General features: G+C 40.3%; 1 protein-coding gene across 1 annotated transcript; it reads right to left on the bottom strand.

The window, feature by feature from the left end:
- Positions 1–5,761: 5,761 nt before the first annotated feature.
- tmem275a (transmembrane protein 275a) lies at positions 5,762–12,889 on the bottom strand. The gene is made up of 3 exons (XM_067605892.1): positions 12,361–12,889; positions 9,420–11,656; positions 5,762–8,409 (listed from the first exon to the last, which is right to left on the bottom strand). The coding sequence occupies exon 3, from the start codon at positions 8,275–8,277 to the stop codon at positions 7,660–7,662; it is 618 nt and encodes a 205-aa protein (XP_067461993.1). The 5' UTR covers positions 8,278–8,409; positions 9,420–11,656; positions 12,361–12,889; the 3' UTR covers positions 5,762–7,659.
- Positions 12,890–12,990: the final 101 nt, after the last annotated feature.

The raw sequence follows: 12,990 nt of genomic DNA, 5'->3' as shown, positions 1-12,990 counted from the left end.
GAGTGGTCCAAGGACAGACCCTTGAGGTACCCCGCAGGTCATCATCACTTGCCAATGGCCACACTAAAAGATTTATCTTGTAAGCAAGAATAAAACGACTTTAAAACTGAACCAGAGATGCCAAGCCAGTGTTTGAGACGTTCCAATGAAACAGAATGATAAACAGTGTTGAATGTAGATCTAACCGAACTAACCACTAACTACTGAAGCAATATTGATCAACTTTGTTAATGGCTAGATATAGGAAAGAGTGATTGATCTCTTCGGCTCTCTGCATTAAAGCTATTCACATGACCATCAAGCCAAGTCCTGGTGGTCACACTGTTATTTGCACTGTTTTCTTGTGCTTTTATATTTCCCCGGAACTGCACTGGGATCCCTCGCTCTCTCTCTGTACACTACTGTGTATGTTTCCTTCTCTCAGGGCCCACATATAGGCTTGTGAAAAGCGGGGTTATGTAACAGCCCAGCCACTTGAATAAACTGCCATTTACTTAGGGTGAATGGAGGAGTTAAGAATGGCGAGGGACTCATTGTCAGTGCTCATTGGTATGCAGAGCACTGCGGCATTACTATTAGGACTCTCATTGGTTTTGATCAAAATCTGATGTATCTTAACACCCCCCCTCACACCCTGATCTGTGAGGGGCTTTCTTCTCCGTGTCACCCTAAGACTGCTTCTGTCACAGGTCACAGAGACCAACAGAAACAGCCCGGCAGTCACGAGGTCCGCCCATGCATGGCACCTTGAGAGCCAATTCACCCCTATCAACACCAGCTTTGTCTGATATGTTTCCTGATCAAATCATGTGTTCAAAGGTACTCGGGGACCAATCTTAAGTAAACACTTCACTTTCAGGGTTGCAGGGCAGGGCCTGAATCATGTTGTTGTGCTCAACCAATGATAGTCACCTGGCAATAAAGCAATTAAACTGAGCTGGACATTCAATACAATGAAATTATTAGAATTTTATCCTGCACTAAATAAGTCAATGCTTTTTGTGACAAAGCAATCTGTAACCTCTTTGTTGACCTGGAGAAACTGTGTGAGAGAAAAGAAATGAAGAATTTGACACCTATTGTCATCTGAACCAAGGGTGCACGCAGATAAAAGATGGCCTGGTTCATTTCAGTCTAAACACAAAGATTCACCCGTTTTCAATAAATCCTTCATCTCTCTCCCTCCCAGTCCGTCTTTGGAAGCGGAGTGAACTGGGTTAGGGTTATATAACCAGTGTCTGCTCTCATAGATCCTCAGCAGCTCGTCTTCCCCTAATCTTTTCAGCTTGATTACACTCGCCATCCCCCTCCTCTGCAGAGTCATTCAACTGAGAGTGTTCTCACACACAAGTACATCCAAACAGGACCACATGAACAGCGTCAGGATCCGCCACGCTCCGGTTTAGAGCGGATGGGATGCTTGTGATTGCAGGTGTGAGTGTGTGTGTGGCTTTGTCAGTGTCTCGTCATGACAAACAAGAAGACATGCGAGGGCTGCATCTGAGGTTAGCTGTGCAATGCATGTTCGCCAATCTTACGCCTCTATTTTCCAGACCTTTCCGGTTGTTTGCACTGTATCTTAGCATCACGAACAATCAGTCTCAGTTGTTATTGATGCTTGATAGCTGTGTGAACAAGAGTAACGTACAATCTGCCTGAAGATGTCAACAAACAGAGGCTGTACATTGATAATATTTGACGTACCAGCAGCCTTGTCAGTGGTTTTGTAACACACAGTGGCGCTAAAAGAAGACTGCTGATACTGGAAGTATTCCTGAAACTCATCAATGTGGATGCAACATACTAATAGAGGATTATGAAAGAGACAAACAGTGGTAGTGTCAACATTTACTACCACTTGGTTACAGCATGTCTGTGCCCCTGCAGATCAAATTTGACACATTTTGACATTTGAAAGCAACAAAGACTCCCTACATGACATTCTTTAAGCCGGAAATCTTATGACTTTTCCTAAAGTGGACCAGAATACACAAAAAGGGAAATGTTTCAAAATTATTTATTTTTGCGCAGCTGGTATAAATATTTGTACATAGAGGGGGTCAAACAGGGGGTAAACTTTGATCCGTATTTATTTAAAGGGATTTTCACTAGAGGGGTCAAATCAAGGTAAAGGCTGGTTATGTGGAATCTTTAAACAGTGAAACAATAGATCACCATGTCTGTGTATTTTTGTCATTGGGACAGTGGGGACAGAGCTCAAGGGGGACTTTGACACTGTCACGAGAACTGCCCGTGTTTTCCTGCCAGTGTGTCCCTTGCTACACTTCCCAGGGTTCCCACCCAGATGGGCATCTGCATCTGTAAACAAGCCTATACAAAGTCATAAATCAAACCCATCAATTCCTATGCAACCAACATAGTGGTTGCCCAACATTGTCCTCCATACGATAGTGGAGGGCAGCTTTCAGATAACTATAAAAAGTACCTATTTCACTGATTTGGTGGAGTGGAAGCAGTGATTTGGTGGATCTGTTAATCCAAGATAGAAAAAGGAGACAGTGAGTTGAAGAGAAACTACTAGAAGAGGAGGAAAACAGAAAGAAAATGGAGGAAAGGTCCTAGTGACTTCTCTCATGCCAAGCCGAAGCCACCTTCACCACATGCCAGCAACAGCAGCCGCAGCAGCACAGAAGTCCGGGTCTTGCCCTGATTGGTCTGCAGGCCCACAGTCAATTGCCACAAAGGGACAAAAGAGGGGGAGATGCAACTTCTGCACAACAAAAACAACTGTGAAAATAATGTTTTTGCAGTTTTGCTTGTTTGAAATTCACAAACTGGTTTGTTGTCTTGTTTTCTGACTAATACACCAATGCAGAGTTGATTGTGTACAATTGACTGAAAAGGAGGGCATGTGGTTTACAAGCAGTGTTGATTGATGGTTACAATGAAACCTACCATTCAAAAATGCTGTTGCACTTTGTTGTCACTTTCAATAAAATTCATAGAAATAATTATGGTTGTTTTGTTCTCCTAACATGAGATCATAGTGTGATTGTGAATGTTTTTTTGCTATAAACAAATAGTGTCAAACCAAAAGAAAACACTCTGTCTGCTCTTTGAAACATTAATGAAGGATAAATCACCCATTTATTAATGACTGATAAAATATCTATGGATGCAAAATACATCTGTGGTCCAAAATTTGGTATAGGCACTAATTATAAAGGGATACTTGAGCCAGGTTAAAATATATACAGGATATGTTATTCTCTACAATTTCTAGGCAGAAATCAACATATTAAACACAGGCATATATTACACCATATAAGCCAGCATTTTGAAGTCACAGGGTGCATTTGATAGCTGCTGTAATAAAAACAAATTCAGGCCAAAGGTTAGACAGTATGTCTGCTCAAAGCATTTATCATTACCCATCCTTTGGCAAGAAACAGTCACGCCAAATGAGCTATCCAATAACTTAATAACTTGATTTTAGTAATAAAGACGAAGTCGGCATTCATGTTATGTGGAATTTTAAACAGCCATTTGGCTATTATTAAAAGGGAGGGAAGGGAGGGAACATGGACTCTTGATAGTCTTCCGGTGTATGGAGGGCAGTGTACGTTCTCACTTAAAGCGATTATAAAAATGTGTTTTAAAGGCGAGGTGAGGACACAGGAAGGTTCAAAGGGCAGAGGGTGATTTCCATTTGGTCCCTTGTGTCAAGTAAGCTAAACTGCAGCGGTAAACCATGACTCCTCTCCCTGACCTTTGCTCACCAGGAGCATAAACATGTAACTATTCTCCTCAAGCCGCAATTTACCCACAAACCTGTTGACCTCCTAAAGGCAGTAAATCTTTTGTGTCTTGAACCTCCAGCTGGCTAAACATTTCATATGTTTTATGAGCCTCTTCAGTCAAGGCCAACAGGCAGAAGATGCAGGAAGCATGCATGTTCGACACCGATGGCCCATGGGAGATGTTTTGTGTAATGCAAAATAAACCTGGAAGCAGTTGAAAGATGGGGAGGGAGAGGGAATAGTGGATCAGTAATTTTCATGTTATCCCAAAATATTTATTGTTCCGGTGCAGGCTTAATCACAGAAAATCCCATTATATGCTGCAGATATATGACAGCCTCAGTGTCTTGGCTGAGTTTCCTGCCTGGCACATTCAGTAACAGTGACCAGCCTCAACCCACCATCTGCTGCTTCAAACTCTAACATTTTCTTTATCGTTACTGTAAACTTCATCAGGAATTAATAGGACCAGTACAGAGAAATAGGTCAGGCGCAATCTTTTTGTTTTAATACCCATATTAAAAACCAAAGAATTGATGTTTATGGATTGGATTGATCTGGATTTTGTAAATTGATGCATCTAAATCCATATAGCCTTTCATTTTTTAAATCCAAACCAAAACTCAGTCGATGTAGAACTCACACTGCAACTTAAAATTTAATCTTTAATCAAAAATTCAGCAGAGAAACTGAACGTCAGTCTTTTTGGAAGCCTCTCTGATAGAAAAAAGATCCAGCCCATTGTGTCAGCTGAGCTGTCTTGGAAAGTAGGACACCCCAGATCTGTGCCTTCATCATCTCAAGAGCATGAGGGAGCTTTATCAGCATCCTGGTTACTCGAAATGATACCCTCAATACGGTGATGTAATTAGTGCCAACAGCTGAGCTTGCTAAACACAACTGAGCGCAGCATTTTTACACAGTGATAAGAAATCATACAGAAAACATGTTGTATTCCACTCACACTTGTCTAGTGAAGTCTCATAAGGCAGGTTTATCTTGAGGATTTTTAAAACACTTTGTGACTTAATAAACAACCTCTCGTCATTTTATTTGCCAATAATCTTTATGTAGTTTGCAATATCATCAAATTCCCTTTAATATAATCTACTACACTATTTGTTCTCTGACAGGCTCAACAATAGCCAACAAAGGTTTGTTATGATCTACTGACATCTATTGGTTTTCATCTGAAATAACAGCCACATTTTATATAACTTCACTGAAAGTCATAGATGTGGCTCTATCGCCCTCCAGTGGCAAAACACTTGACCTCACACATCAACAAAACTAGCAGACAGAGCTCATACTGACCGAACCTCTTTGCTTGCTCTATAAGTCCTTTAATCAAGGCCATCTTGACACTATGTGTTAAGGGTTTTCATCTCTTTTTCAACTCTTCAGACCAGATTTTAAAAGTAGAGGTGATGCGTCTTGAGCTGAAACAATTAAATGATTTTTTTAAAATCAATCAGCAAAATTAATCAGCAACATTTCTGATAATCAATTAATTGTTTGAATTGTTTCTCAAGCAAAAATGCAAAACGTGTGCTGGTTCCAGCTTCTCATATGTGAAGATTTACTGTTTTTCTCTGTATATCAATGTAAATGGAATATCTTTGGGTTTTGGACTCTTGGTCAGACTAAATAAACAAATTTAAACTCTGGAAATTGTGATAGTTGTTCTTGATGATTTAACGACATTAACGACAAAATTAATGGAGAAAACATTTTTTCACGCAGATTGATCAATAATGAAAATAAGTTAGTTGTAGCCCTCAAGTGTACAGGTGGAAAAAATACCAACTGACATTCACTGACATCATGGAAACACATTTATACTTTATGCCTGTTTTCCGACAAACTCTGTGAACTAATCTTAAGAAAGTTCCTGGAATAAATAATGCTTGTAATGATCATCACGCCCCAAGAAACTACTTTTATCCCTCAAGATCACGCTGAACTTGTTTGAACTTTTAACATATAACAAACCCAGTGGGACATCTTTATTCATTTCACTTCATGATGACACAACATGCAATGTAGCAAGAACATGGTGTAATGCCACGCATACATAATGAGTGACTACATGTTTGTACTGAAAGAGCCTTTTTATTTATATCTTCTGAAGGATTCACATTTGGATTGGCTACTTTTTTAAAATAAACAAATTATAATCTTCACAAAAATATTCTATCCTTTACATTTTTCAGATTTTGTGTATAAGTGCTACAGAAATTAAAATACACATTTAACACCAATAGTTCAGTTTGCATTTCCATAACTCAGTTCTCCAAACATGCAAAATTAAGCTCAGCACTCAACACTCTAATTTGAGTGTGAGCTTTGGCAGAGAAACTAGTCCTTTTGAGGAGCTGTGTCACAAATAATGAAGGATAATACTGTTTAAGGGAACGCTCCGGTAGGTGATATTCACTGATGATCAGCTGCTCCTCCATGTACATTTCAAAGAGGGAAACATTTAAGCCATTTGCACGCATGTGTTTTATCCACAAACAACTAAAACTTGTTTAGGCTTCCCTAACAATACGGAATAGAAATCCAGAGCCAAACAAAGGCTTTCTGAAGAAAATGCTTTTGTGCATTTTTACTGTATATAGCCCTCATTAGTTTGATCCTGAAATCTCAGTCTAAGGCAACTTTCCTTTCAAAGGAAATCAGGGTTTGAATGTCTCATTTTACCAGTCAAATTAATACCTGACAAGAAGACATCACAGTGATGGGGAACACATACATTTTTTTTTTATGAAATCTGAATCTGAATCTGTCTGTAAACTTCTTGGCTTGCCCGTATTGTGTATACTATGTCAAGTGGAGGTTTCCGCATCAGACCTGAAAAATGATAATTCAATACTGTGATATTCACATGTTTCACATTCACAAATTTATCACCATAATACAATTTCATACCTTACAGTATGGTAAGTTCCTATTCCAGCTAGATCATGAGCTAAACTGTCTTACACTGTCTAGGAATTACTGACAAAAACCAGGAAGAAAGTGACCTTTAAAACTGTGTGAACCCTGTTGTTAAAAATGTACACATGAAATCGGAGACTGTCAGTGATTGTAGAGAGAAATGTAATACTCACAGTGTTCATGTTGGAGTAATGACAATAGCTTGTCAGACTACAGGAATGCTTCCATGATCCAACATTGTACACAGTAACATGTGAATATATTGTAACACACCACTGTTCATGACAAATGTACTGGCTGTAGTAGTGTTTAATCGATTACTTGTGAAAAGAACTGTAAATACCAAGAATTTCATCTCAGGTGAGAGAATATTGCTTTGGGACCCCTGTGACCTAAAATATTTCATGCCCCCAAAACAAGTTCAGCACTGAAAATGGCAAACAAAATGCCAAATGTCACCACAAACATACCTGTACAATTCAAATCTGGTTTTCACTACTGACCTTTCACATCGAGTCTCTAGAGTTTCAGAACAAATCAACAATCACATTTTTCAGGTGAGCCCTCTAAAATCACTGCTGACAGGCGAGGTTTCCACTAACCAGGGTAACAGTGAAAGATAAATGCTCGTGGTTTCAGACACTTAGTTTGATTTCTACATGAAAACTGTTCATAATGCCCCACGTTAAAAACAAAGAGCTGTAGGAAAACAGCACAAGAGGTAGGAATTTGAATTCCAAAACCTATGATCCACAAATACTTGGATGTTTCAGTTAATTCTGCATGCTAATTACCAGTTGGCTGCACAGCAAGAGAAATCAGAAGCATACTGGGGACAATTCGTCACAACCAGAAATATGGCACAACGTAAACTAGACACAATCATACTCAGCAAGCCCTCGACCCAGAAGGTTATTTACACTGCTAGCACTCTGGCCTTGGAAGAGTTCCTGCTCTGCTAGGTGACCACTTCTTCACGTGGCAGGTTGAGCCTCACCTCACCTCCTGCTGCTGTGGAGGCTGAGTAGACTGCGGTGGGGGAAACAGAAGAGGGGCCGTTGGTCTCCATGGTGAAGAGCTTGCAGGCTCCTGGTAGGGCTGTGTCAGGAGCCTCTTTCTCTGGGCTGGACGCCCGGGATGATCCAGGGGAGGATGTGGGGCTGAGCTGCACAGCTGTAGTATCCTGCAGCGTGTGCTCGCTGGTCTCTATTTCAAACGCTGCCCCTCCAGCCAGCCCGCCATGTCCCATCAAGCCTGAGCCCCTGCCGCCCACCTTAGACCGCGAGCTGTTGGGAGGAGGGAGACGGCTGCACACGCAACAGGCCCCAAAAAAGGAAAAGGCCACCAGCAGTAGGATAGGTCCGATGATGATCGGGGGGTTGGCAGAAGGCACCAGTGTGCTGAAGGCGAACGCTCCCACCAGGGTGATGTTGAGTCCAGCCAACATGATGCATAGGCCACAGGCACAGCAGAGTGCCGGAGAGGGCAGGCCATGAGGGCGAGACGTCCTCCTCTTCTTCTTTTGTGGCTCCTTTTTAGGTACAGGGGTGCCGGTGTTTCTATCATTGATGACCATGTCTTAACCTCTGGGCTCTCGCTGTCTTTCTTCCACTGTGATATTAAATCTCCCTGCGCTTCAGTCCAAACTCTTCCCCATGGCAATCTTTAAATAAACTGTGTCCAATTCACAGAGAGGAAACATCTTTGTCTGTAAATGACAATACATGACAGCTGAAAGAGGGGTTTTTTTTAATACACACACGATGAAAGAAAAGAAACTCTAAGTGCACTCGTTACACTGTTCTTGTTCTTGTCACTGGACAGCTATTTAATAATCATTGTGGGTATAGTGAAGTGTCGTCCCTGAGTCTGAACATTTGTCTCTCTGCCCTGCTGAGCAGAAAACACTGGACACTGTGTCAGTTAGAGTTGGCATCTGGATGGCACTTACAGTATGGCTGTAGTCTATCTTAGTGAAACCTGGAGTTTATTCCAATCAACATGGAGGGAGGGCTGGCAATTCAAATTGAAATCTTGAAAAGAAACTCATTGAATACTAGGCCACATATAAAACAACACTTAGGAAAAGTAGAGAGCAGCTGATAAGTAATATATAATAACTCAGGCAGAAAAAAAGACAAAGATTGAAACAAACATTTAAATGAACAAAAACAGACCAACAGGTGAGAGGTATTGATGGGAGCATTCACAGGAAAGTCGACTATCTATTTTGAAACATAATAAAGCATAATTACATGATAACTAAGACTACTGTAAATGAGATGCATGCACCATGTGACTCCTGCATCCCCATTTTAAAAAATGCTACTTAAAATTTAACATGATTAATCAGAATCATTGATGTCCAACGTTAATCTTCTCCTTCTTTTTCAAGTCAAATGTGTCCAATATCGCATTGCAGCTGCTTTCATTCATGCCTTCTAGGCCACTGGGGAATATCATTTGAGTATTTAGTTGCAATCAAATCAGCCCTTTCATTCCTGCATGCACCCATTCAAGAGCATCCAGTGAAAATGAACAGAGGATGAAGGGGGAAAGGATGAGCAACCTTTTGTGAATGTAAAATATAAGACCCTAACTGTAATATAAACAGTACGATTAAACTGCTGAGAATACATTGAAATGGTTACTGCACTGATGTGTTGCATTCCTCTAAAATTAAACCGTGATGAAAAAAAAAACAAAAAAACATCTTACCCTTTATGTCGATATACTGAAGGTCTTTCCATTGTTTAATCAACGCGGATTTTCAACGCCAGTCTAATTAGGGAGTGTAATTACTTAGAGGTTGAGAGGACGCGTGAACGCCAAACGGCGGATTTTCATCCTGTAGCTTTACGGTCCTGAGGGCACTACAAGTCATGACAGCCATTCAATCAGTGGTCAGAAGGAAACACGAGACGAGACGATCCGACCTGCTGAGGAATATAACATCCGACGGGAAAGAAAAGATCACTTAGGTGAGGTGGCATTTCTTCTGAGTTGACATACAGACGCAAAACCGTGCGCTGCTCCTGATGTGGACCGAGACGCACGTAGCACCTGACAGGTCATTCTGCAACGGAAATGAGGAAGAGGAGAAGGTAGAGGAGGGGGAGGACGAGGAGGACGAGGAGGAGGGGGGGGGACAGCTAATGTATGCGAGGCATCTCTTGTCTGTGTGAAGTAGTCATATTTCATTTTTGATCTGCCGCGCAGAGCATCTTCCCTCCTCTGTGAACCGCTGGATGCGACTCTCCTGCATCCTCACCGCTCCATCCTTCACCAGTGTGTGTGTGTGTGTGTGTGAAGGGGATGATGAAGGTGAGGGGTGTTTGCTCTGCCTGCAGCTCCCCTTTATTTACCTGTTGCTGATTTTTCAAGATGAATACGCAGAATTTCGTTGATTTATTTAATAATTTCTCAATTTAATTTTTCCCTTTTATTGAGGCTACAACACGTTGCCTGATCAAGCCTTTGATGATGCTGATGGTCAGCACCTTTTTCTTCAATTTCCTCATTATCTTGTCTTCAGTCATACCCTTAAATAACAGGCTGCTGCATGTGCCACTGTCTGATAAGACACCTTAATTAACCACAATTATCAAGTCAAGTTTATTTATAGAGCACATTTAAAAACAACTGGAGTTGACCAAAGTGCTGTGCACATAACAGTGGAAGGCACAACAGTAAAGATAAAGTGACATTAGTAGTAAAAGGGAGTAATAGAAGACAGTGATACAAGACGCTATCAAAGTATATGCACAAAATGTAAAACATAAAACAGAATAAAATGGTAAAATAAATTTATAAATAAATAAAAAATTATAATAAAGTACTAAAGCCATTTAGAGCATCCAGTAGCCATTGAAAAAAACATGTAAGTCTTGAGTTTTGCCTTTAAAGTGTCAGTGGAGGGGAACACTTGATTGGAAGCAGAGGACTAATCCAAAGTTTTGGGGCAGCTACTGCAAAAATCTCTTATACCCACTAACCTTCATCGTGGATCAGCAACTGATGTGAGGATCTAAGAGGCCTAGAGGTGGAGTAAGTTCAACCCATGTATGGCTTTAAAAACAAATAAACTTGAACTCATTCCTGTATTTGACAGGCAGCCAGCACAAGGATGCTAATGAAGGTGTAATTCTGTCTCTCTTTCTGGGACCAGTTAGTTATTAGTAGTTAATAAATTATTGCTAATGCCTAATCGATCAGTCAGTTTAAGGCATTAATGGGGTTGCTAAGTTGTGAAAAATATCCCTGTTGATTGAGTCATTAATATAAGATCATGAGTTTCTAACTTTCTAACAAGCCAGCAAGTCTGCAGTAAATGTTTCATCAAAAGTTAATAACAGGCCAAAGGTCATTTTCTAATAAGCCAACAGCAGGTAGTCTGTAATTTTGTGTAAATTATTGATATGTAAATTATTAATAGGGTGCAATAATCCAAGTCTGCAGAGGTAAATTTACAACTGCAGACTGAATTCAGATTGACTCCATTTTTGTCATTTTTTCCCCAGAAGGTCAGAAGTCTTCTTGATGAATTAACTCTTCATATTCAGACCCTTCACAGAATCCCCTCATATCAAGTCTCTATACCAACTTTCTGAACCGCAAATCTATTTTTCACTCATAAATACCTCATCGGCCATTAATAAATCTATTCATAAATGTATAAAAGGATTCAAAAAAAGGTCTCTTGCTCTCTTGTTCTGGGCTGTTGACTGAATTAAACGTTCTTCATCAGCAGATGGAGTCAGGTGTTAAACTTTCCTTTATTCTGAGCAGTTTTAGCGCTTCTTGTCCATGTCGGCTTAAAAATTGAACTTGATGGTGCATTTCTGGAAACAGCAGCTGACAAAACAATCCCAACTCAAGGTCCACTTACTCTCTTCTTGTTCCAGAGTTTTTGATCAATTACATCAGTCTTCATCAGCCAACATGGATGAGACGTCCTGCAAGTGAAGACAGAAATCCTTAAAGTGCTCAGATTAATGTGAAGTTTGAACATGCATGATGAAGACAGACTGATGATGATAGAAGCTTCACTGTTTCCAAGGTTGGAAGTGAACTTTCAAGCTCAACTTCTGTTATTTTGTTCATCATCAGAGAGATTGTAACACCTACAGTTTGCATCCAAACTGTATTTATTTAGCATATTAAAGGGTCAGTTTACCCAAATCACAAAAAAGTTTTTTAGTTTTCTGGATTTTCATAGTTTACTAGATTATCAAGAGTAACCACAACATTGTTTTTGGGAAGGCACATTGCTTTTAAGTTATTACAAATATATAATATAAATAATAATAATCTTTAAATGCTTTCAGCATCACAATCAAAATAACTTTCCCTGCTACTGCATTGCGTAGTTGTGGCAGAATTATCATGGATGGATAACTCAAAATCTCTAATAAAACCAAAAATATCAGTGTGTTTAGACACCATTGGGGTCAAGTGTAAACATGTGTTTTATATGATTTGGCAGGACTGACCCTTTAAATGTTCACAGGTCTGGATTTAAGTTGAGGTCTGGGTTTTTATTTTTGCTGGGATGAGCTCTTAAATAGCTGGGTGTGGATTGATGGATGATTTAAAGGTGGTAAAAAAAAAAAACTTCTGTCTTTTATTCAAGTGATTGTTGTAAAAAATGTATATTCACCTGTTTCAATTGTCCGTCACTTCAACCCATTGTGGAGATGTGAAATTAGGCGTCCAGTATGTGTCCTTCCTCATGTAGACACAGAGGGATTGTGGAGGGGCTTTGTGATTTGAGGCCTGACAATCAAACTGCTGGTTGTCATCAAGGCACCGCAGACTCCTCGCGCTCCTGTTGCTGAAACCCATCAACACGGGCCGACATTATTCAGTCTCACAGCACGTCACGCTTTTTGTCAGAGCGCAGCGTTCTTCCCCCACGCCACTTCCCATGCAGCAGCCATTCTGCCTGTGCTGTCCTGAATATCAATGTATTATGTTTCACTGCAGGAGGGCAGTTCAGTGTGCGCATGCAACGAATGCTATTATTTGTGTGTCTGCGTGTGCAAGTGTGTACACATGTATGTGCTCCGATTTGTTTTGCTAATGGCAAACACAAGCCAGGGAACTTGAGCTGAATCGTGTACGAGTCGCATCATCACATAACGACCATAATAATTTCTTAATTGGTGGCTGAGGACATTGTGTGATGATGAGATGCACAGAAGTGAGACTCCTAGGCTTAATTTGCTTTACTCGTTGTCAGGAAGTATGGAAATATTTTACTATTATAATTTGACACCAGAGTGTAGTT

The sequence above is a fragment of the Thunnus thynnus genome, chromosome 12 (genome assembly GCF_963924715.1).
Source record: "Thunnus thynnus chromosome 12, fThuThy2.1, whole genome shotgun sequence".
Classification (NCBI taxonomy): domain Eukaryota; kingdom Metazoa; phylum Chordata; class Actinopteri; order Scombriformes; family Scombridae; genus Thunnus; species Thunnus thynnus.
The sequence above is the reverse complement of the archived record's forward strand: the minus strand, read 5'-3'. Positions and strand labels throughout refer to the sequence as shown.